The sequence below is a fragment of the Haliotis asinina genome, chromosome 1, assembly GCF_037392515.1.
Source record: "Haliotis asinina isolate JCU_RB_2024 chromosome 1, JCU_Hal_asi_v2, whole genome shotgun sequence".
NCBI classification, from domain to species: domain Eukaryota; kingdom Metazoa; phylum Mollusca; class Gastropoda; order Lepetellida; family Haliotidae; genus Haliotis; species Haliotis asinina.
In genome coordinates, this window is record NC_090280.1 from 38,656,741 (window position 1) to 38,683,444 (window position 26,704).

Below are 26,704 nucleotides of genomic sequence, written 5' to 3' on the forward strand. Positions count from 1 at the left end.
TACATATATCCAAACGTTGGTGGTGGTGGTGGGTTACGCCTAGTGGTTAAGGAAGTAGCTCGTCACTCAGAAAACCTGATTCTAAAGATTGTAATGTTCGTCCTGTTAATATTGTCATCAAGTTTGGCATCGCTCCATCTGTGCTTGTGGAGTAATGATGCCAATGTTACCATCAGAGCAGCTATTGTTTTAGTGTAATTACAGTTGTACCAACTGAACAAATATAGTTATGTTGTTCACTCGGTCACTATGAAAATCAATTTCTTCTTTACATACAACGTTACCGCCTGACCAGCCGCCAAACACCAGCTCCCCTCCCACCGAAAATTATACTGTATCTCTTGCTGTCGGATTATCCATGGGAATTGCCTTAATCCTTTTCATCGTCGTAGTTCTCATTGCCCGCTCTCGCCGACATAAACTTCAATTCATATATCAGTTCCCAATAGTTGAGTTAAATCTAGTAGAAATTTATGTTACGTTATTCAAATTCTAACTCATATATGCAACCAGGTGGTGACAAAATTTCCAGTTGAACTTTTCTTTTTGCATCCTTCTCAATATTGTTAAGGTTCATGTGTATTTAATCATGTATTCAAGTGTATTTCATTGTTTCCATTGTGACACGGTGGAGTAGCTTAGGTTTTTCCCTCAACCCATCAAAGATTGTGCTTCACAGCCCTTCATTTTTGTGTCATCGCCTTTGATGTTACTGGACTGTTTCTTTGATCGCCATAAAACTATACTCACTCACTTGTATCTGTTGACATTTCGTCGAGGTCCGCATTGTGCTATATTTAGACAAATGTTATAATTATACAGGAGTTCTAGAAGGTACTGCAAATGATAAATCACATTTATATATTTCTCTTACTGTTGATTTGACTGATTGACTGACTGACTCAAACAACATTTTCGTGTTAATGTTTTCACTCGATAGCTCTTGCAGTAATCGAGGACTACTTATGAGTGGTTGTTGAAATGCATGTTCCTGCTGTAAATGATGTCATAAAACCTTTTTAATATACTGATTGCCTAAGGTCAAGGTGACAATTCGAACCCCCATTGCTAAAGGTGTTGTTAGATAACAGAAGGGGTAACGCTGCCTTGCCTTGCAATTCAGGTCTATAGAGGTCACCTGAGTGGTTAGGGCCCGTATTGGTGCAGTTGTTTGGTGGTCACAATGATCACTAGTATGGCGTTGACAAACATGTTCATCAGAGAGACTCTGGAATTCGTTACTATGGATCGAGGCGCGGACAGGCTAAATTACACAGCAAAACGAATCTTGTCCCACTGAAATCACTGTTTGACCTGTTCCTCGATATAGGGCTCTATACAAGTGCATGTGGCTTAAGGCCCGACTGGGTGAATCTCCAGCTTAAGGACGGATGCTTGTTAAGCCAATGACTATTATTATATAGGAAGAGTTTTGATAGGAAATAAGCACATATACCTATCGAGTACCCACACAACATGGAGTGGGTTAGCCTAATGTATAAAATGTTCGGACGTCACGCGGAAGACCCGGGCTCTATGCCCATTGTTTGTACAATATGTAAAGCTAATTACTCGTGTCCTCGGCATGACATCACTGGAATAATGTTCCAAGCGGTGTAAAACCATGGGCACCCACAGTATGGGAAAAATGTAACAACAATAACTCTCAGCAAAACGAATGCAATCCGACAACAAAGGGTTTCAATTGATTGGTTGATTGATTGATTGATTGATTGATTGATTGATTGATTTCCAGGAATATTCCAAAATCCTGCACGTCTAGACCAGACAATTCAGTAATCAACACCATTCCCATCATTCACACAATTGGGATGCGATAACATGTGTCAACCAAGTGAGCGGGCCTGACCACCCCTACTCCCACTGCCCGATCTCGTAATAGTCAGTATTAGGGAACATGCATTATACTCGATACTATTCAATTATGCATGAAAGGTACTCGTTCATTCAGTGGATCACCCAGGATCATACTTTTCTTGTGTACATAGAAGATGCAGCACAACAAGCCAGAACAGCTGAATTAATAGATATAAAGCGATTCCGCCTAGCTGTGAAACCACGTTTCATATGTGAACAATATATGTAAAAATATCCGCTACTTGGTTTCAGTTTCTAAGGTAACCCACACTGCCGTTGCTCCTTTGGAACCTTCTGCAATTAATAAACTACAAAACGAGTACAATTAAACACAGCATCGTGACAATGTGTCATTGTCTTGTTGTCAGCACTGTTTTGACGCATTTCCGATGTAGCCACATAGCTACATACATATATTTAGACTTGAAACTATCGCGTATTGGCGCTCTTTGCAGTGTGAAAATATCCCTATTCAAGCAATGTAACAAAAGGCAAAACTATTGTGCTGTTTCCTCTAATTATCAGTCATCTGAGACTTCAAGTCCTTTGCTTACTCGAGGAATACTTTGGTCATATGGTCGTGTGTCAAGTGTTTCATCACCGTCGTCGTTATGGTCTAGGAACAGATGAGGTTGTGGCATTTGTCATCTTTATCTCGAGTTCAGTGGACTATTTGATTTAAACAACATTTTATTTCCCCTAAAATGCACTATACAAAAAATAGCAAATAAAAATGAAAAATGATCCGCAAACAGGCTGCAACAATGTATATAAACGTGTCTATTTCATGGCAATGAATGATATCAGATCCAAAAACCCTTTATTAGAAAAAATATGTAATTGTATATAAGAAAGTCACTTTTCGTATTATAATCAAAATGAAAAAAAAACCCGTTGTGATCACAGATGATTCTGAACAATGTTTATAAACAGAAAGATTTAAGGAAATGAAACATTTTATTTTTTCCACTCGCCTCAAGTGCGGTTTGTGCATTGTACATGTAGCTAACTTATCGCAAGATCAGGTCAAGTAGCGAAAACAGCACCTTTGTCAAAACAACTGGCGTAGACTGAGATTGGGTCGTTTGAATGGGCGACCTGCTTGATGTTTCATATCGTTTTGAACACTTCCTAGTGATATTAGTTGTGCTTGGTTGACTCATATTGTAGACATGTACAACACTGGTGAATCAAACCATGTAAAATAGGCTTATGTGGTATCTGAAGTCACGATAAGCGGCGTAGAATACGTGTCTTTTTAATGTATGACTAGACTTCCTAAACTGCTAACAGCCGAAGGGATGGTGTAAATGCAGGGCCATGCAGGAAGCAAATGTGCCCACAGTCCCTAGTTTGGTGATCTACCATCAGTTGTTGGCAATCTATAGCCCATTGTATATAGTATTGTCCAAATTGTGATATTAGTATTAACTATCCACATTAGTTTTAACTGTAACTGCGATATTCTAGTTGTTTTACCGTCCTTTGACGACATGTTTTTATAATGTATACTTATTTTATTTCAATATCAAACATGTTCTCGTCACGATATGGCTGAAATATTGCCGATGTGACTTTACATATTAACTCACTCATGATAAGCGGATTATAGCGACAACAATGGCGGCACACATTGTCCATCTTGTACGCACGGGTATTTGTCCGTACACAGCAACAATGTCAATTCGTTTATTCACTTCCCTACTTCATCAATGCATGACAAGGATTATTGATCCAGTCACGACCATGTGTGACTTTCTTGTCTAATATGACTCTGGGAGTGTTTCCTAGATTTTATGTTCACATATTCATTACGAATACAGCTTGTGAGGACCTCATATGAGTCTTGTGAGGACATTTCGTGAGGTGTTGTATATATTTCATTTCATGGCTAGTTTTTGTAGAAGAAAGCTAGTCAGTGTTGTAACAGTGTATTAACCTGAAATACTCTATACTCTATTTGTAGTGTAGTGTTTGTAGAAGGAAAACAGGAAGGAGTTGAACATGCAGGCCATAGTACTTATCATTTGCATCTGATTGCTTTGTCACAGATATACTGAGCGTATTACCTTTTTTTTTGTTTAAAAAAAAATAATATCTATTTTTCTGAAAAATTATATGATGAAACATGTCAACGGACATATGACTTTCTATCAACAGAGGCGGTTAAGCAGTTACTTACTGATACAATGTCTATGTCGTATAAATATTTGATGTTACTCTCCCAGTGCTTCTACATATCTGTTGATGTGGCTTGTGCTTCTTTATCAGATGCTGGCAGTGACATTATTGGTTTTCACAATTCACTTTGAATTGTTGCAACCTTCAGATAAGTGAAAATCCATCGGTCATGAGTGAGTAAGTGTTTACGTTACGATATGTCGTCACATCGGCAATATTTCAATCATATCAAGACGAGAATATATCTGACATTGAAATGGCATATGTGTATAATATAACAACATGTCGTCAAAGGACAGTAAAACAACTAGAATATCACAATTACAACTGAACCTATTATGGAAAGTTAAAACTAATAGGGACAGTACAATAGGCTATGGCTCCAACCGTTATGTGTTCTTGCCAGTCTTTGCTGAACATGGTGTGTGTTATCTGAATACGTGTAACTGACTTCACCGCGCTATCTTCCACCCAGCAGCCTCACTGTATGCGTTCGTCTTTTTTGTTAAGATGATATTCCGGGTCAGGATTGAATTACCATCCTATTCCTCTGTGTATCATGCTCACACATGCCTTGGGAGTTACTATTTGACCAGTATGTTGCCGCAAAATTGTCGCTATAGGGTTAAAGAGCAAAGATATATTTATTAATAGCAGAGGTGTATCTCAGTCACGAGTGTATTTTGTTACAGCTGGAGTACACTTCCTCGTGTACACTGCGACAGATTGTTGAAGGTCGGCTGCAGTTAGTGTAGGATATATTATATCGTTGAAGTGCATCACTGGTGAGTTATAATTTTATCAAATGTGCAAACTGTGGTTGATTTTGAGTTAATAGGCATCGGCAACACACGTTTGTATATTTTAGCATATTACTTTTAATCACCACTTTGTTGATTCTATAATTAAGGAGAAGGCTGACAATATTTCTCCTTCTCCAGAAAGGAAATTGCATTTAACCGGGTGTTTTTTGTTGTTGAAAATGTATTCAACAGATGATAATATTCAAGAAAACTGTGACACCCGTGGCGAGCCACCTCCTCCTGGTGGGTGCTGTGTAACGTAAGTGCTCGCCAACCCAAACCACCCCCCACCCCTCCCCCGTGTGGATCCGGGGGCATATTTGGTCCACCAACCCGTTTGCCGTGGGTTGCGACCCTGTGTCGGTGGAGGACGGGAGTCTGGGGGTTGACGGCACTGTGGGCCTGTAACCGCGTTCCCTTTGCTCAACACACCCCTCCGACCCTTACTTCACCTAGACCGGAGGTTGAATGGGCCCGGTTCAACCAATCGGCTGGTCATGCCAAGCCCTGTGCATAGATTATAAATTTATTTATCATTGCACAAGTATGATTTGGAATTGATTTTGATTGCTTTTGGTCTTGGCTTTATTATCTTAAACATGTTTGATGTTGAATTATGTTGTTTTGAACTTTGCCTAGAGTCTTATGCCCAGAAGGCAGTGGCTCATGGGCCAATCTGGTGGAGTAATTATTTATAATACTTCTACTGGAGTATATCATCCGGTATCCTTGGTGTTGCAAGCTGGAGGCCCGCTTGCTTTAGCATCGTCCTTGTGATACTCCGTGGTGGGTGGGGAGCTCGGATGATGAAATCTACATAACTAACCATGGCTTACGAAACCCCCACTAAGAAGAGCAAACGTACTCTCGAAAATGATCCCGTTGACGACCTCAGACCGTCAAAAGTAATTGATTACTGGCCACTTTTCCTTGTCATTGAGACCAAAGACAACACACCTTTGAAGCTGAACCCGTTTGCTGTGTCTAAAGGTATCCAAGGCATTGCTGGCAAAGTTAAAGAACATTCGACGATTACGTTCTGGTGCGCTGTTGATTGGGTGTGCCAGAAAGCAACAGTCAACCAACCTTTTGGATATCGACACTTTTGTTGGTACTCCGGTTACTGTCACGGCCCACAAAACACTCAACACCAGTAAGAGAATAGTGCGACATCGTGATCGATTGCTGGCAGACATGTCTGACGTTGATATCGTTTCAGAGATGAGAGATCAGGGTGTACTATATGCCAAACGCTTCTCAACCCGTAAAAACAGCACAAACATAAAAACCAACACATATCTGTTTTCCTTCTCTTCGCCTACTGCTCCAAAGTCACTTAAGGCAGGGTACTGTAATCTCAATGTTGATACATACATTCCGAATCCGCTGAGGTGCTTCAAGTGCCTAAACTTCGGTCATGAGCTCAGTACAAACGGAAAGCTATGCTTCCGTTGCCAGACCAAACCCAGAAGCAGTATCCACAATAATGAAATTATCTGCAAGCTGTCAGACAAGCTTGACTTGGGTGAACACGGATTCACTTCAACCTTTGTCACCTGCCATATCTACTCAAACTGCACTTCCTGGTACATCTCAGATTCAATCAGCAACATCCCCTGATCATAACATATCTTCTCAGTCATCAACAAGGTCTCAACCCAGTAAAACAAAAACTAAGAAGCCAGATTCTTTGAAAAGTGGCAGAGCCCCTAAAGTTTCAGAGGATAAAATCCAAATTTGCAACAAATATGGATCACTCGAAGACATGGACGTGTCTGAAAACGTCCGTTCTAGGGCACACAGCCTGTCGCCCACCAAACAAGTACGGGGTAGATCCCCAATAAATCCCCCCAAAAGATAGGTTATCAGACTAATATTATTCAGTGGAATTGCAGAGGACTAAGGACTAATTTTAATGAATTGCAGCTTTTAATCCAGGATTTTACACCGTCAGCCATCTGTCAAAAGGAAACATATTTAAAACACACTGATACTCTTGACCTCCGTCATTTCAATGCGTACCATTTCTTTTCTTCTCCAGGTGATAGGGCAAGTAGAGGATCATCAATCTTGGTACGGCAAAATGTTATACATAGTTCAATAGCGCTTACAACAAATCTCCAAGCTGTAGCTGTGCGACTTACATTACAAGTTGCATTTACGCTTTGTACATTGTATATTCCACCTTCATCCACTGTCCAGTTAACTGATCTACAAGCCCTTTACAATGAACTTTCTAAGCCCTGTATAATCATGGGCGATTTAAATGGCCATAACCCACTGTGGAGTGGTACTACTAGGAACACCAAAGGTAAATTACTTGAGGATTTTCTTTCAAATAATGATCTCTGTATTTACAATGACGGGTCACATACATATTTACCTCCTGGCACAGGAACATATTCAGCTCTTGATTTATCAGTTACTGACTCTAATCTCTTAAATGAATTTCAATGGTTGGTTCACGATGACCTGTGTGGGAACGACCCTTCAATACTAACACCTGTGAGCCCATCTGATGTGTCTCCATCATCACGATGGAATTTTAAAAAGGCCAACTGGACTCTATATGAATCTCTCTGTACTGGCAAACTTAATCCCGAACGTTTTATTACTGCTCCTGATGCTATTAAATGTTTTTCAGATGTACTCATTGACATTGCTGATGAGTGTATCCCAAAGGCTTCTGCAGTTCCACATATTCGGAAACCATGGTTCAACGATGAATGCAAACAGGCTGGGAATCAAGGAAAAAAGCAGAACATTATTTCCGTCGCCATCCTATGGTGCATAATTTGAATAGATTTAAAATTTTAAATGCTAAAGCACGGCGTACCTTTAAACAGACCAAACACCAATCTTGGAAAAATTATGTATCTAAAATAAATTCTCGGACACCAATGTCCAAGGTATGGAACATGGTCCAGAAAATTAAAGGTAAAGGTACTAAATCTACAGTCCATCATCTTAAACATGGAGAGTAATTACTTACCGAGGAGTCAGATATTGCAATAAACTGGGTGAAACTCTCGCTAAACATTCGTCCTCTTCTAATTTCCAACAATATAAAAAACAACAAGAAAAGAAAACTATTAATTTTAATTCAGATAATGGGGAAGATTATAATGAACTATTTTCTATTCATGAACTACATACTGCTCTTGATCAAGCTCATGACACTGCTACAGGAGTACATTATCAACTCCTGAAACATTTACCAGAATCCTGTCTGGAAACTCTTCTAAATATTTTTGATGATATTTGGACATCGGGTAACTTTCCTCCCCCATGGCGTGACGCCATAGTAGTACCAATACCTAAACCTGGACGTGATCATACGGATCCATCCAATTATCGTCCGATTTCATTAACTAGCTGTGTTTGTAAGACCATGGAACGCATGATAAATAATCGACTTGTTTGGTACTTGGAAACAAATAATCTCATAACAGATATACAGTGTGGTTTCCGTAAAAACAGAAGTACTGTCGACCACTTAGTGCGACTGGAAACATTTGTTACAAACGCACTAACTAATAAACAACACGCTGTGTCTATCTTTTTTGATCTTGAAAAAGCATATGACACAACCTGGAAATAAGGCATTCTGAGAGATTTACATGACTTTGGGTTGCGAGGGTCGTTTGCCTGAATTTATTGCCAACTTTTTAAATGACAGGCAATTCCAGGTCCGTGTGGGTTCTACCCTGTCTGATCATTACAATCAGGATCAGGGTGTTCCACAAGGCAGTATTGAGTCAGTCACTCTTTTTAGCATCAAGATCAACAGTTTATCAAAAGTTTTAAACGATGCAATTGATGGATCGTTATTTGTGGATGATTTTAATATTTCTTGCCGTGGTAAAAATATGCATACCATTGAACGGCAATTGCAGTTGTGTTTCAAGAAGATGAATAAATGGTGTCTTGAAAATGGCTTTAAAATTTCCAAATCGAAAACTAACTGCATACATTTTTGTCGCAAAAACAAACCACATAAAGACCCTGAACTGTCTCTAGATGGGACTCCCATTAAAGTTGTGAAGGAAGCCAAGTTCTTGGGTCTAATCTTTGATTCATATTTAACGTTTTTGCCACATATTAAATCACTTAAAACTAAATGCCTGAAAGCACTTGACTTGTTGAAGGGTGTGTCTAATTCAAAATGGGGAGGGGATCAAGCTACCCTTCTCCATCTCTATCGATCACCCGTTCGTTCTAAACTTAATTATGACTCCATCGTCTATGGTGGAGCCTACAAAAGCAATCTTAAACTTCTCGATCCTGTCCATCACCAAGGTCTAAGACTTTGTCTTGGGTCCTTCAGACTCATTGACAGTCTTTACGTTGAGGCCGATGAGCCATCTCCTGCACAACGCCGTATCAAATTATCTATACAATATATCAAAAAATTATACCCTAACGAATCTAACCCTGCATATAACTGTGTGTTCAATCCTCATTATGAGGATTTGTATAGCAAAAAGTCTTCTCTTGTTCCACCTCTTGGGCTCAGAATAAAGCCGTTTATTGCTGCTGATGGTATTGAGCTCGACAATATAGCTCCTTTCCGTCTTCTTTCCTCTCCCCCTTGGCAGTTGGTTAGGCCACAGGTTGACCTAACATTAACTACATTTAAAAAATCAGAAACGAATGAATTACAGTATAAACAAGAATATAATCAATTAAAACATAAATCTAACAATAACAAATCCTTATTTGCAGATGGGTCCAAGGACGGTGGCGCAGTTGCTTGTCCTACTGTCATTGGATCCAGAACAATATCGTCTAGATTACCAGACAATAGTTCTATTTTCACAGCAGAAGCTAACGCCATATTAACAGCTCTTAAACATATTCAAAGACACCCGAAACGTAAACAGTATATAATATATTCCGACTCTCTTTCTTGCCTTCAGGCTATTACAAATATTTCTTGTAAACATCCACTTTTAATAGAAATTATTGAACTGTATAATACTCTTGTTACTGGTCAATACGACATTGTCTTTTGTTGGTTACCCAGTCACGTAGGTATTTCTGGGAAGGTGATGGCCGATCTTGCTGCAAAAGCAGCACTCAACAAATCTGTGACACCACTTCTTCTTCCATATTCAGATTACAAAGCTTGCATTAGAACGTATATCCGTGATCTGATGCAGAAGAAGTGAGACACTCAAGTAGGTATCAATAAATTACATGAAATAAAACCGTATATTGGTACGCCTACTTGGGCTGTCAGTCCAGATTTGAGGAGGTCATCATGCGACGATGTCGCATTGGCCACACAAGACATACACATAAATATTTGCTTAAGGTGAGGATCCTCCGTTTTGTATCCCTTGTGATGAAACAATCACATATCCTGCTTGACTGTGTTGAGTATTCCATCACAAGGGATCAGTATTTTAATTCACGATCTCTGAAGGATCTTTTTAATAACATAAGCTCTCATTTTATCATTGCATTTTTAAAAGAATTAGATTTATTGACTGAATTGTATATAGATAAATATTTTATTATTGGAAGTTTAAATTCATAACTGTGCTTGTTAGTGGCTGTACCCTCAAAGGGGGTTGAAGTACTGTAAAACTATTGTCCCCCTGAGAGGGTACGTAAGTCCACAAACATTCAAAGTTAATTCCACGTTTTTAATCGTAGCATAGGTGTCTTTTTATTTGCATGGCTAGATTTCCCACATTGCTGACGGCTGAGGGGATGATGTAAATCCAGCTAGGGTCCATGCAGGTAGCAAATGTACTGTAAGTCCCCATGGTCCCTAGTATGGTGATCTACCTTCAGTTGTTAGCAATCTATAGCCCATTTTTATATTGTACTGTGCTCTATAGATAAATTGTTTTAGGTATAGTTACTAGTTTTATATTCTCATCTGTGTTTTACTGTCCTTCGTTGACAGGTTTAATAATAGATATATGTTTCATTTCAGTATTAAATGTTCTCGTCACGATATGGCTGAGATATTGCCGATGCGACGTTAAATATTAACTCATTCACTCACTCAAGAAAACTGCGTCAGTGAGAACAGATCAAAGTGAACCATACTACTACTTCAGGACAACGTGCGCATGTCAGTAATTACAATGACCGCTTCTGTAATTTGGGTGTTTCTTTCCCATGTCCCACTTTCGTATCATCTAGCAGTGTGTAACCTTCACATTGCACACGTATATATGTGCGTCAAACGGACTGAGTAGAATCTTAAGTTTCCATATTCTTTCAAGTAGGTTTCCGTTGTTCTGAAATTAATAATATTTAATGTGACAGTATCCTCTATTTGAATTCTGGTGTAAAGAAACACTGAGATCGCTATGTTTAACATAGAATACAGGCAGTTTTATGTAGGTTAATGTAGGCTTCTGGATATATGCATACAGTCACATTTATTTTTCTACAATCGGTTCATTTAAGATGTTACTAATGGATACCATCGATGATGTGTTTCAGTTGTTTTATGCAATGGACACTAACAATGATACTTCCCTGTCAGTTTCCTTTTTTGGAGACTAACCTTGTTGGTTTCCGGCAGTTTCCAGACGCTGAAATTAATCTTGATACTTTCAGCAACAGGAAACAACCGGAAACCAACAGTAAAAGTTTCCGTGAACGGAAACGTATATGATTCTGGCATTACCCAGTTTCATGTAGGTTTCAGGAAATCTGGATTGTTATTTTTTCTGTGGGTGTTTGCACCAGTAATCACTTGCTGTCTTCAGAGCTTTGATGAACCCTGACGGAGATTGCTAACATGCAGATATTCCAGCCGGCACATCCGTAGAGTTTATGTATTATTTAGGGCAATTATATTGGAAACATAATTCCTCATTCCATTTGAACTATCTTCCTCCTGATTCACACAGGAGAATAATGTTGACTCCTAAACAGAAAATCATCTCTATTTCCAGTGGTGTGCTATTATTCAAAGTCGACGTCTCAATTCATCACTGCAAAGTCACTGGAGTGTTGTTGTCAACAATTTTGAAATATCCAGTTTTCAAAGTAAATAATAATACTCCTCTGATAATGACACACACATTCTGTTTGCATCCTGTTAGGAGCAATGAAGTGAAAAATTACTCAAATTTCAAATATACATTAGATCAAATATTCATACATTAGATAAATATTCTATATTGCAATGAATACTTTGTATCCAACACCACCCGTTGCTTGTCATCTTTTTACCCAACAATGTAAATGGCTAATGAATCATCTCCTTGGGCTGGGCAGAAGTCAAATACAACGATAGGGCGATAGGAGGGCGAAAATGGTATTTTGCGCTTTCATTTGTGACCTTAAAACCCAGTGTAATCATATTTGTAAACTGTCCGATATTCTGCACACAGTAAATTGTCGCCTTTCGTAAGTTGAACCCAGAAAAAAGATCGTTGTTGACAATTTTGTTTTTACGTTTCTAAGCGCCATAGTTGTAGGGATTCTCAATGGTGTAATCGTTAAATGCTGCATCTCGTCAGGTTTTCATCTCTCATCAAACTGAAACGAGGTGGTATGAATGAAAACTGGCAAAACATCACACTTCAAGTCTATTTCGCAAAGTTCTTTTATCCGCATTGACCGAAAGTACAAGAAGAAGCTTCCATCCGAATGTCCATAACATTTTCTTTTTCAGGGTTGCAATGAAAATGGTCGACAGAAAAGTGATAGATCTGGTTCTGCTCAACCTGATCGTGTTCTTCACATGTGGTAAGCACTGCTATCACAGCAATAATTTCACCGAGAGCGATTTAATTTCAGTGTTAACAAACCATACAAATACCAATTGTACAATAAGATAGCATAGTTAAAATTAACAGTTACTGATAAATGAGAACAATGACACCTAAACAACCAAAGCACAAATATACAAAGGCAGTATATAATAACAGCGGTAACTGCAGTGAAGCTGGTGATTACAATATTCACCTAATCACCTAACAGTAACCACGCTTCCAAAACAGGACAAGGCAAGATGTCCAGAGTAAAGTGATTTGATGTTTACGTCAAAAGAGACTAGGTGGGATATCCAGGGTAAAGTTGTCCGATAATTAACAACTGCCATATAACACCATATGCAAAAGGCAGTATTATGCGACGAAATATGCTTTGATATAAGTGTGTGTACTGTGTGCGAATTTGGTGGGGCAACATGAAGTTAGATTGGGGATTGGGGATTGGGTATGAATGTATGTATGTGTGTGTGTGTGTGTGTGCGTGCGTGTGCGTGCGTGTGTGTGTATGCGTGTGTGTGTGTGTGTGTGTGTGTGTAACATTTGTAAGAAAGATGGTGAGTGCTCGTAAATGATCCATTGGAAGATATTTTAATTTCAGGTCATGATACTGTTTACAAATAAACAGGATGTGGAACTCGACCCCCATAACCTTGAGATGTCATTGCGAATAGAATGATTTATATACGTGTTCATTTTTGCTTTTGCGTAGGTTATTTGCATTAAAATCATGAAGAGATATTATAAATGTATATAAAGCTCTTAGCAAAGATTTATCCGAGAGATAGTTACCTGGAGTGAACACTGCGGCGCAGGATCGCTACATCCGAGCACATCACCTGCGTCATCGAACAGCTACGGCGACCAGTACCACTCAACAGATATTCGGATTGATGAGGCTCTCTGCACAGACCGTCAGAAACAGGTCGAAAGAGGCTGGTTTACCTGCCAGAAGACCTTATATTGGCCCTGTGCTTCGACAACAACATCATCGACATCGACTTCAGTGGTGCACCAGCGATCAGGTCTGGAAGCTACCGAAATGGCGTAGAATCTGGTTCAGTGATGAATCACGATTTCTACTGGGACGACGCGATGCAGGAATGCTGATATACAGACGTCGACATGAGCGTTTCGCAGACTCTTGCGTCCCAAGATGGACAGATATCCGGGGAAGTAACCTTCAGTAGGATAAGTTATTTGGTTACGATCCAGGGCAACCTGACAGCTGAAAGGTACTGTGACAATATCCTACGCCAACACCTCCTTCCAGTCATTAATCGCCAGAGGGAGCTGTTTCAAAAGGACAATGCCGGACCCCACACAGCACATCAAACTAGAGACCTCGTCCAGAACTATAACATCAATGTGCTCCCCTGGCCCTCCAGATCAAGATGGAACATCTGTGGGATACCCTGGACAGACAGGCGCGGCGCCTCAGCTCCAGCCACTTCAGCAACTCGCACAGGCACCACAGGCAGGTTGGGCATATTCGTTCGATGCCTAGGCGATGCCGTGCAGTTCTAATGCCCACGGTGGTCACTCTAGGTATTGTCTTTGATTTTGTCTTTTGCTAATTACCATTTTCTTTTTCTTATTTTGCTAGATTTCAATGTTGAAATCTAGAATTGTACATTACACAATGCCATTTTAGAAAGTGGTAACATATGTCTTATTTGGGATTAAGCGGCTGACTTTGTGTGCTGGCGATTAGGTGCCTAACTCTGAGGATGCGGGTTTGAATCTCGAATGTGACTCAACCCAAACATTACTAGAATTTGTTCTTTAATAACAAAGTGTAATTCCAAATATGACAATATGTGAAAACTAACATGTTTTGTAATTGCTTACCTTGAAAACTAAAATGTATAATGCATACGACAGAAAAATATGTTGATTGTGTCTGTCTGTCGAATCCCGAATCTGAAAAAAATATAGTGTCTGGTCCCCCCCCCTCCCCCAACTAAGCAAAGAGAAACCTAATGCAAACGCGTTTCTGTATTTTAACATTGCTAGATTGAAGAATGAAATATGTCTGCCCTCCTTCACGTTTACGTTCAAGATGGATTATTTACTGAACAACAATTCGACCATTTGTCATTATATGTTCTCATGAACTTGCAATATTTTGTGCCCAGTGCTGATGTTAATAATGCAATGACAAATTCAGATTAACACAGATATATTGCTGTCAGTAAGTACATCTGATCTTTGAGAACGTGTTGCTGTGCAGACTGACCGTTTAGTTACTTTTCTATATGTTTGTGATACTGTAACATTTGGCGTAACCTACGTTATCCTGATATTCACTCTGGTTATCAATAACGTCTGTCTGATCTTCAGGACATTATCATTCCAAGATCTAGAAACCCTAGGTTTTCAATCAACTGTCCGGTGAAGGGGGCTTATACCAATGATAACACCATGAAAAACAGTCTTACCCCTCTAATAGCTAAAATGGACGGATGTTGTGTTAAAATAGTAAGAACAGTAATAATAAATGTAATTGTACGTTCACTTCAAACAACTGCCTGCAAGGCCAGGAAACAATACGTCATTATGGAGCTTGGTAACATTCGAACCTGGTCTACGCTATGGCATTGGATGTTAGATCTATGTCAGGCAACAAAACCACCAGTTTGTAGCCAATTCATGACCTCAGATTTCAGCGTCCAAAGATATAGTTTATTTAGCAAGTAGCCACATTTGCACCATCTAAGTGAGCTGCCATTACCCGCAATCCCATGGAAAAGATTTGGACCCAGAGTGCCAGGATACCGAAAGTACCGTTGACAGTCATGTCAACACAGTCAGCTCCACATGTATTTAGATGCTAGCCGGCATCTTGGCTGACAAAATACCCCGAGGGCTTCACTCCTGATACTCATATCTGTGCGTGTAATATATACACATGCGCATTTATTCAGCACCACCAAAAATAATTGTCGATTGTAATAAAAAGGGGTCAAAACAGAAAAGTCAACCAGTTATATCTAAATATACATGCAGTTAACTGACTCAAATGCATGCTTTGCATGCTAAAGTTCCGTCATCGTACAAGCAACGGGGGGGGGGGGGGGGGGTGTTATAAAAAGGTGAAATGAAGTATTCTCATTGCTTATGGACGCATTAATAAATGAACTGTACTGAAATTGAACATTTTTGGACATGCTGAGGCGTAGGCTTTCTGGAAGTACCAGATGGCAGATTACTGGTATGAATGAAGCTGCATACGTCCACTGATTACGTCACGATCAGGGAGGCCGAGAACGACCACCCCCCGTGATGACGTGCTCTAGTTCGCATAGTGAGACACAGGCCCATGACCAATGCCAAAGATCTCAGAGAACAATTGAGAGAGGGTGTTCGTCTCTCAATCAGCACCATCCGAAGGAGGCTCAGGCACGTCGTCAAATCCGACGTCCCTTACTCACTGATAGACACAAGTCTCAACATTTGGCGTGGTGTAATCAACGGCAAAACCACAATCTGAGGACATGGCGCAAGGTCCATTGGGTTTGATTTCCACTATGAGGACGAGGGTTGCAGCAGTTATCCGTGCGAGGGGAGGATACACTAAATACTGATGTCACCATTACTGTTGGCTTGGGTTTGAACAGTGAACGTTTTTGTGAGAACTTTGTGTGCGTTTGATCACAGACATTGTCTGTGTGACCATAGTTTTGGAGATGATTATTGATAACGTTTGTAGTGCCCGCATGTAACCGTCAATAAGTTACAGCCGGAAGTAGCAGCAGTGTTGGTAGTTGATGGACTGACACTTTAGATGGTTCATTTAACGAAATTATAACCATGTGTTTGGTTTCCATATCATGACTGACCAGTGTGTTGTGTTAAACACAATCTTATAACATGAAAATGGGTGGTGCTTAATTGTTGCTCATGTGTATATAGATCCCGACATGTATTGATTCAGAGACTCCTTACATTTTTACCCTCTTGGGTTTGTTACACCTGCCTGATACAGGTTTGTTATGGTGGAAGACCTGGCAGAATGGTAATTGTACGTCTGTGTCAAGTCAGCCTTTTCATATACCTTCTGCCTAAGAGTGTCCAAGGTGTTTCCCCTAAAGGACAATTTCTCGAACCACTTCCGTGTAGATTGAAAAAGGACCAGGTAGAAAAGATGCATGCACTTGTAGATTTAAACATCCAAACAACCATGGTTAGATGAATTATCTCTTCATGGATCACAATTCTCGTGCTTGTTGTCGTCACGCGTTAGTTCAAGTGTAGCTTAAGTAAAATATGTTTAGTCCTTTCGTCCCCGTCTCCCACGAAAGAAACATGATTCAAACAACACAATATCTTGAAGCCTTGTAGGATCGGCGTTTTTTGCACGCCACCGCCCTCCCGCGCATACGCTGTAACGTCATCTGACAACAGAACTGATTGTACGTCCAATACATACATACATACAGGGCCTTTTAAACGTTGTATATTCTTGTTGGTTTAATTTTGGCTAACATTTCCCACAATCGCCAGCAGATGAAGGGATGGCTAGGGTCCATGCAGGTAGCAAAGGTACTGTAAGCTTCCATGCTCCCAAGTATGGTGATCTACTTTCTGTTGTCAATCTATGGCCGATTTTTTATATTGTGTTGTCTTTAATTACACTGTTTAGTTTCATATGCTGGTTTTAAGTTCATATCTGTGATAATCTAGTACGCTTACTGCCCTTCAGTGGCAGGATGTTACGTTCCCAATGTATTAATATTAATACTGATGTAAATTATAATGTTCTTGTCACGACATGACTGCAATATTGCTGATGTGACGCTACATATTGTCACTCTCTCACACAACTGATCACAGCCCGTCGTTAAGGAATCAACGGGCCATTATCATTTGCATTTCTGACAATTAAAGCGCCGTTTCCATCCTTTCTACCTATAATGTCCAGTATTCACCTTTAGGACCTAAAATGTTAACCACGTTTAGTAAATATAGGCTATAGATCGCCAACAACAGAAGGTAGATCACCACACTAGGGACCATGGGGACTTACAGTACCTTCGCTACCTGCATGGTCCCTAGTTGGATTTACACCTCCCCTCAACCGCTGGCGATTGTAAGAAATTGTAGCCAAAATTAAAATAACACAAATACTACACTTAAAAGTCCTGGAAAGTATAAATTTACTTTGAACATTTTGGGACTTACGTACCGTTGAAATGAGTCTTCGACAACACTTGTTTGTTGTAAGTGACGACTAACGGAATAAGGATCGCTCACTTTGCTGACACGTTTGCGTAGATCGATGCTGTTGATCAGTGGATTGTCTGGCCCAGACGTATTATTTACACACAGTCGCCATTTAGCTGGAATATATTCTCGAGTACGGCGTTAAACTAGAAGGAAAAAATAATGGTAATTGCTGCGCCATTTTACAGGTCAGACGTCCTTCCAGTGTCCCGGAGGAGTGGCTTTTCTTGGAACAGAATACACGATAGAAAGTGGCACAAACAACTACAACGGCTTGGTATGGGCTCGACCAACTGATAATACATATGTCGCCACCTGCAATCCCATCCCCACCTGCAGCTTTGTTGCAGGATACAATGCAACCATGAACGTCACACACTCTACACTTACTATAGAGCACGTCAGGGTAATCGATGCATGTACATGGAAGATGAAGGATGCGAATGTCGTTGATCCTATCCCAGTCGATGTGTGTCAGTTGACAGTAGCTAGTGAGTAGAAACATAATTTGTTGTCGAGTTAATTAATACGATGAACATCAAACACAGACCAAGTTGATATTTGTTTCCAAAGCAAAGACACGAAAACCGTTTATATTATGAATCAATGAAAATAAATGGAAATTATATATTGGTGCAATGAACGTTGGCTTCAGTCCGTAATTGACAGATTCTACTGTAAAGTAAAAGGGGCATAGGTAGCCTGTCTGCCTATCCTCTAGGGAATCAAATGGTTATTATTTGTTTCCATTTATCATATTATACAGTGGCCATTATTGATCACAATATCCAATTTCCAATTTGTTCAGAGTGTAATGTAAGTAACTTTTGAAATAGACTATTGTATATAAATACAGTTAAATAAGTTTGAGCGAAATGTCAAAGTTATCTGATGGTGCCACAATGGGTACCTATAGACAACTCGGACATCTAAAACGTTATGTGGAGATTTATTTAACACAATGTCGAAAGGTAAATGTCGAAAGTAGTTCAAGCAATGTGGCCTCACTTGCACGCCGGTTATGATTGTGAGTGTATCGTGTGAGTTTCGAAGATCGCTAACTCGAAACTCAATATGGGTACATCATAACATTTGAGTACTGTCGTAAATCCAAACAACAGGTTTTTAAGGCCGCACCTCTGAGTTTGTGACCAACATTAATGAAAGAAACTGTAAGAAAGAAAGGTAACTCTGCAATATAACGAAACGGTATCCTTTGTAGTTACACTTTTGCGTTGTTAAACAACTTTCTCACTAATGTCCTATGTCACTAATGTGGTGTTAGGTCTTCCACAGTGCAGTATCAGCAGTGACAAGGACACCAACTCCCTGGAACCTGGAACACAGCTGACACTGACTGTGGACACCACAGGCTACTACTGTTCTGTGGAGGCTGGCTTTGATCTTACTACTGGTCATGTGACTACAGAGTTGGGGAGATACAACGTCAGTGATGTATCAGACTTAACCATTAACACGAACTTCAGTGTCGATATTCCACGATTTGGTGATGTAACGATAGATTTCATATGTGACAGAAATTGGACTGTGAGATGTAATGGTGTCCAGAGGCTGCTGAAAAGTAAGTTGACAACTATTTTAGAGTACACAACGATAGGTGTCCGGTCTAGGAGAGTTTGGTTTGGTTTCCTGAAACAATGGCTCAGTTACATCTCACCTTGATGTGGGAGTTGATCCCAGAGTGTACAAACTACCAGGTGAAACTGATATGGACAATAAGGAATTTCGACGATACACAATATACTCACGAATACCTATTAAAAGTTGAGGATCCTCTATTTTGAGTCCCTTGTGATGAGAGATTCACGGTCAAGCATGTTGATAGTTAGGGCTGTATACTCGAAGGGGATTAAAGCATTGTAATATGATTGTCCTCCTCAGAGGGTACGCAAGTCTCAAAACTTTAAGAGTGTGTTTAGCTCTACTCATGATTTTAATCGTAGTATGTTTGTTGTTTGATTATGGGTAACTATATGTACAGTCGCCAAGGGCTAAAGGGGCGGTATAGATCCAGCTGGGGTCTATGCGAGTACTGCAAGTCCCCATGGTCAGTAGAGAGGTGCTCTAGCTTCTGTTATTGGTGATCCTCAGCCTTTCTTTATACTGTATATTCCTCATTTGCGATCCTATTTTTGAGATCTGCTCGTTGTATTTCCTGTTACTGTGATATACTAATTAGTTCTACTGTGCTTCGTCGACAGGTCTTTATAATATACCATTAATTACTATGTCTATACTCAATTGCTCTCGTCGCGATATGGCTGAAATATTAACTCAATCACTCATATTTCTTCATACATTCACCAAATCCCACCTCATACATTAATTCATTTCATTTTGTGTTGTAAAACTTTCGTTCGATCATTCATTCATTCATCCTGTATGGTATTGTACATGTTTCTTATTTTCATGAGTACTCCATACATTTATTTATTTATAACGAATCCTATCCATTTCATTCATTTCTATCTTGCAACCAGGCCCACCGCACTGCAACATCACCAGCGACACAGACACCTCCACACTGGATCCTGGCACAAATATCACGCTTACAGTCGACCTCAGAAACTACTATTGTTCTCAACAAGCTGGGTTTACTCTCACAACTGGAGTCATCACAGAAACACTCCTGGGGAACCAGACAATGGACAATGTAACTGACATTGTTCTACCCCATTCCTTGAATGTCACATCTGACCATTTCGGAGACGTCACTGTCACATTCACGTGTGACAGCGTCCCAAGGCCTCTTGACTGTGACGGAGTAGACAAGCTGAGTGGTAAATATCTATTTGTATTTATATGTTTGGAATATATAAAACAATTAAAGGATAATGTTAGATCACAATCATTAGTTCTGTTCTAGTCCCCCAAATAACAACATCTAGACAGTGGGTTACTGCTTCATATCTTCGTGAAGATAACAAGCCGAAGACAAGGTAGATTCCGATGTCATTGTGGAGATTAGCGCCCCTTTGGGAGCACCATGATCTGCTGTTCCTTGAACTCCCATTTTGAAAACGACTCTGCGTTAACTTTAAAATGGCCTTTATCATGCTTCAAAAACATTTTCTATTAACTACAAAAGCATAAACATATGGGGAAATGTGTACGTGAAGTATTTCATTGATATCTCCCTGTGTACTGGGTAACATATCTTACATGTACGTAGAATGACTACACAGTTCAGTTGAACCTTACACAGTAATGATGACTGAGTGTTACCTTTGCCGACTCACTGTTCGTTTGGACAGTTTTACGGCTGTTTCTTGTCGATTTTTTGGGAAGTTTGACGATATGCTACCACATGTTCAACGTTATCATCCTCTCGTGCGTTTTACAGTTACAGTTACAGCACTGAGCGAGTGTCCAAGATAAATGTTACTTATTTCCTTGACTTAAGGGTGGAGGGGTACGTTGACATATTTTTGCAAACGTCAAGAGTGCTCATATTTGATGTCAGCGACAAAATGAATGTACGTGTGAAGATATAGTACTAGTTGCATGTCTGTGTGTGTGTGTGTGTGAATATATACCCACACCCATAATCAAAATCTGGACCAGACAATCAAGTGATCAGCAGCATGAGCATCGATCAGTGCTGCTGGGATACGATGACATGTGTCAACCAAGTCAGCGAGTCTGGCCACCCGGAAATTCATAACTAATAATTCAGTTTTAAAATGCCCCCCCCGCTGCTGTGATTAAAGTAATTGTTATAGCTGCCACCTCCTTTTCCTTTGGCTCATGGCATCATTTCAGCACCAGAATACCATAACGTTTAGACACATTTGCAAATATTCAAAACAAAATTTAAACCTTGCCCGATCAAATTAGAAATGAGGACGGATTTGCGATTTTTTTTATCATCCGTACGTGCTCTCAGCGTACAAGCTGTAATATTACAGACAGAAACAGGGCGTTCGATCAACGACACTTACAGAGAGAAAGCAACAGGAGTGTGCATATGCACTGTTCTCTCACCATGCAGAAAAATCTGCTTCTGTAGCGGTCATATGAACTTGCATACTTAGCATCGATCTTAAGATTTCGTAAGTCTGTGTCTCAGCGCGAACGTACTCATTGAAATTATACTTAAGCTACCTTTACACATTTCGTTTACCTATAGGAGTAACATCATCGACTAGAGAAACACCTGCGGTCACCGTATCCAGTAAGTTGAACAAAGCTTCAGTTTGGTGATTGCGGGTGCAGGACACGTTTCCGTTTTCCGCTGTTAACAATTAGTTAGAATAAAAACTTCAGAATGGTCGCGGGTGACAACTAACATTATATTTGTGAGAACACGCAGTGACGATGGTAAAGGTCGTAAATACGGCCACGGAGTAAGTGCACAACGTTTCTTGTCCATTTGAGTCTTCAGTTTAAGATGTTCAGATTATTCCGTGAACATTAAACCATATAACTGTGGCAATTCACTGAGCTTTTAATAACAAACAGTTTAGCTTTTAACTTTTCAGTCTTTCAGTTTATTTGAAGAAAGCACTGATCGTCAAACAAACCATAGTATGGACCTTGAATGTTTAACGTTCAATTGAGTGGTGAATATGAGCATTTATGTTACTTTTCTTCGACGATGCAAAGTCAATACCGAGTGGATTACCCATGTAACTGTATGACGACAGCACTTTCCTCCTCTTATCCCATGTAGGTCTTCTGATCCTCTACAGTGGCAGTCTGCGCCTTTGCCCGTGTTAAACAGCTTCCAAATGGGTCGGATTATGTACAAGAGGATCTCTTTGCTACATGTAACGATCTATCATGTCCCAGATATGTTCTAAGTGGTTAGGATTGGGACTTAGTCAATCGTGAGATATATCAAGGGTGCTTAACCTGGTGGTTTATGTATATTTTGAGCATCCTCTAAATGATTACACATGCACACACACACGTGGACGAGTGTGTCGGCTACAGGATGTGTTATACAGCAGAAATAGCTTTGTATCTTTACTTTGACTTCTCTGAATACGAGTTGATTTGCGATTCTGCCACAATGTTGCTAGTCAATACTCGGAAAATAACCTGTATGTCCTCCACAGTGTCGGTTGTGATGTTAGTGTGTTTTTCGGACATTTCACCTTTCCCTTCATGAAATGAAATTTAAGCGCAACTGATAAATTCAAAAGTCTCATCTAATGTGGAGAAGAAGAAAGGTGGTCCGTTTGTATTTTCCCTCTTCTTTGTCAGCTTCTCGACACCACCTAACCTCGTACCTGAAGCATTATAGATTCACACTGTACACACACTGACATTGTAGCGAACTGAGAAAGCATTATAAAGAACAAAATCCCAAAGAGCAGGAAAGGGGACACATCACTACATTTCAAAACAATTACTTAGTTAAATAGCTCGTAATACAGAATGCGCTGCTTGGTGGTGGAACTACTTGGTGCTGACTTAGAATCGTCAACGGTTTTGTAGTATACGTCTCTGGGAATGAAATGCTTCTTGGCCCTCGCGAAGGATGAAGGATGAAGATTTTCGTTATTTGCTCACCAAATAAAAGTAGACACAGGCGAACGAAGAAGGAGCCCAAAATACACGCATTTGAATCTGCAACTGCACACGCCAAGAATGTCATCAGTAAATACACACGTACGTAATATGCGCAGGAATTGCAGGAAGATGAATTATCAGCTAGATTATGTTAGCTTGTTGAAAAGTACTGATTATGCATTTTCGTAAGTTTGTGTCTCAACGTACTCATTGAAATGATACTTATAATACCTTCACACATTTTGTTTACCCACAGGAGCAACACCGTCGACTACAGAAACATCTGCAGTCACCGTATCCAGTAAGTTGAACAAAGCTTCAGATTGGTGATTGTAGGTGATTGTAGGGCATGTCTACACTTTTCGCTCTTAACAATTAGCTAGAATAAAAAACTTCAGAATGGTCATGGGTGACATTCGCACACACACACACACACACACACACACACACACACACACACACACACACACGCACACACACACACACGTAATATGCGCTTGGAATTGCAAGGAATTGAATAAGCTACGTCATATTATCTTCTTGTTGTAAAGTAGTGTGTTTATGCATTCTGTTTTGTCTGAGACAACGCCTTTCCTTCAAAGGATTAACGTTGATTGATTGTTCATTGTTGGTCACTAAATTACTTTTTTTTTAAATGGTGGACATCATGTATTACCCTGGGAATTGCTCTAGATCAGTGTCCCTTTACGCACTAAACAATTTCACACATTCACTGATATCCTAACGGGGAATGGGATTTATTGAACACCATGGAAACCATTATTTCCTGCAGTACCTTGAAAGTTTAGGGAATACATGAAACGCCTCGGGCCCACAGTGATGCATCAGGTCTTAAGGGATTACGTGAAACCCCACATTTTCTGTAACATGAAACGCCTCGGGCCCACAGTGATGCATCAGGTCTTAAGGGATTACGTGAAACCCCACATTTTCTGTAACAGATAAACTTCCAGTAATCGATCTTGCGGGGTGTAAGTATATGCCTCACTGCACTGCAGTCAACACTATCGACTACACAAACATCTACAGTCACAGTATCCGGTGAGTTGGACAGGAAATCAGTTTGGGGGCATGGTGGGTGCACGATATATTTAATTTAGACATTTCGTGATCATCACCAAACATTCTGCGATACATTCACATCATATTCACAAATATCTGTCTATTTAGATCAAATGGAATTTCACCACGCATTCATTGAAAAGAATGTGGTTTCTTTTGAACCCATGATTTAAATTTGTACTAAAGATTTAAAGCAATGAAATAATCATATATTAACTTCTCTGCATGGATTTGGAGGTAGACATATTCTCAAGTCTGAATGTAAATGTAACAGTATGTTCACAATGGACAAGTCATGTTTCTAGAAGCATTTATTTCGACATTTTCCGTCTGATGATTCAACAATTAAGTTAATAATTCAATTAGCCGTGATTGCATCAACGAAGCCAAATCACGGTTCCCGATAACAACAACACACACCCCCAACCGCTCACCCCACCCCACCCCTACACACATACACACAAAAACCACCACCCCCACCCACCCTACACTAATACTGATATTAATGCATACTAATACTGTCGGGCTTTGAACATTCTGTTAGGCATGCTTAGGAGGTATATCGATCAATGTGTCCGAAGTTTACACATTTACTGAGAATGTGTAATCCCAGACATTACATGTTGAAATTGACCACTTTCTAAACAAAAGTGTTTATTCATAATAATGTCTTAAGAAAAGCAAGAGATATGGATATAGCTACTGTATTGTTAATAACATGTTGCTTCAGAGTGTATGCTTCATCATTCATCTGGTTAAGCATACACTCCGTATAATTCCCAAAACTGATGTTGACAAGATCCATAAATCTTTCTTTAAGCAGTCCACTTCGAAATGTTCTTCAAAGGTTTGATATTTCTTTTGTTATAGATGTAACAACCCCCGGCCTCGAGTCCTCCACAACGCCAACCAGCCCCTCTCCTGTTGAGGAAAACCCTCCCACAGACGCAACTCTAGGGCTTGCAATCGGATTGCCCGTGCTTTTCATTTTACTTATAATCCTTGGTGTAATCATATACCGCTACCGGCGACAAATAGATATGTACCTTGTCGCCAGAAAGAAAACACAAACTGAATTACAAAACTCAAACTTTAATAAAGTTGAATGAAATGTTAAGAAAAATCCTAGAACTTATGGAGATGTGTCAATCAAGACCATCAACAGCCTCAGCCGACTAGAGAAATATACGTCGGATCTATGCTGTATCTCTTTACCCTTGCTCGACGGCGGTATAAGAAGCTAAACTAAAACATCGCAGAATAATAAACAAAAGAAGTTATTATCCATAAAGCATTATATTTTTCTTATTATTCATCAGCTTCTAAAATGTCCGGCAAAGAACATTATGAATGCTTCAGCAAACTGACAAGAGAACCATTATTCTTTTGTCATTATGTGCAATTTTACATATCTACATATACATTTTAATCATTGAGAAATGCCTCATGCTGACTGTCCATACAGTTTGTTTCATGAAATTAAAAAACAGTTCCAATCATGAATGGATGTGTGAGTCAGAAGACTTATTTGCAAAGATTAGCATTATTGCTGCCGTATCAGTGTTAATGGTAAGGATTGATTGATTGATTGATTGATAGATCGATCGATCGTTATCCATAAGTTATCCTCCTTTCGCGCATCACTTCTAAATGCCAGTCAGACTCCTGTGTCTGTTCTGTATATGCTGTACTCAGAAACTGATATGATAAATAAATTATCGGAGTGTTCAACTGATTGGGCCATTTGTTTTTGCATTTAATTTTCACGTCTTTGGGTACAGCACGAACGGGAATTCCACTGGTAGTTGAGAGAATACAGTGGATACCTATCTTGTGCCACAATGGAGTACTATGGAGTACGCCGTTATAATAAAGCAACACTCTATATCAGGGTTTTAGTTACTTTTATATATGGAATATTTCGGTACACTGATTATCTAAAAAAGGCACTGTCTTGACATCAACATAGAGTCACACAATGACAGACATTGAGTGACGGTTACTTCAAGTCTTCATTTAAGATAATGAGGTGAAAATATTACACTGACACCTGGACGTTTATAATCTTATCGAAGTCTGCTCAAAAATACTATTAACATCTGACACAAAAACAAGCGTTTTTTAAAAAATCCATAAGCTTCTCTGTTGAGAGTTTTTCGTCAACTTGATGCTCTCTATCTATTGGTCTGTTTTTCCTGTATAACACAAACATATTGCAGTTTATGGTGTTTTGTCTAGGATGGATTTTGC

General features: G+C 39.7%; 1 protein-coding gene across 2 annotated transcripts; it reads left to right on the top strand.

Moving 5' to 3' along the window:
* The first annotated feature begins 4,714 nt into the window (after positions 1-4,714).
* LOC137291157 (uncharacterized) lies at positions 4,715-26,189 on the top strand. Of its 2 annotated transcripts, none has more exons than XM_067822458.1 (7): positions 4,715-4,844; positions 12,511-12,584; positions 18,022-18,110; positions 19,130-19,415; positions 20,335-20,634; positions 23,628-23,672; positions 25,325-26,189. In XM_067822458.1, the coding sequence occupies exons 2-7, from the start codon at positions 12,518-12,520 to the stop codon at positions 25,561-25,563; spliced, it is 1,026 nt and encodes a 341-aa protein (XP_067678559.1). In that variant the 5' UTR covers positions 4,715-4,844; positions 12,511-12,517; the 3' UTR covers positions 25,564-26,189. The 2 variants fall into 2 exon arrangements, with proteins under 2 accessions (XP_067678559.1, XP_067678551.1); XM_067822450.1 differs by having other exon boundaries at positions 4,728-4,844; positions 18,022-18,324; positions 19,119-19,415.
* Positions 26,190-26,704: the final 515 nt, after the last annotated feature.

What these genes read in the sequence shown, in the direction of transcription:
- LOC137291157 (XM_067822450.1), top strand. Translation starts at nt 12,518, where the DNA reads ATGAAAATGGTCGACAGAAAAGTGATAGATCTGGTTCTGCTCAACCTG. An exon ending in CGGAGTAGACAAGCTGAGTG is followed by an intron (nt 20,635 to 23,627) that starts GTAAATATCTAT and finishes GTTTACCCACAG; the next exon opens with GAGCAACACCGTCGACTACA. An exon ending in ATCTGCAGTCACCGTATCCA is followed by an intron (nt 23,673 to 25,324) that starts GTAAGTTGAACA and finishes CTTTTGTTATAG; the next exon opens with ATGTAACAACCCCCGGCCTC.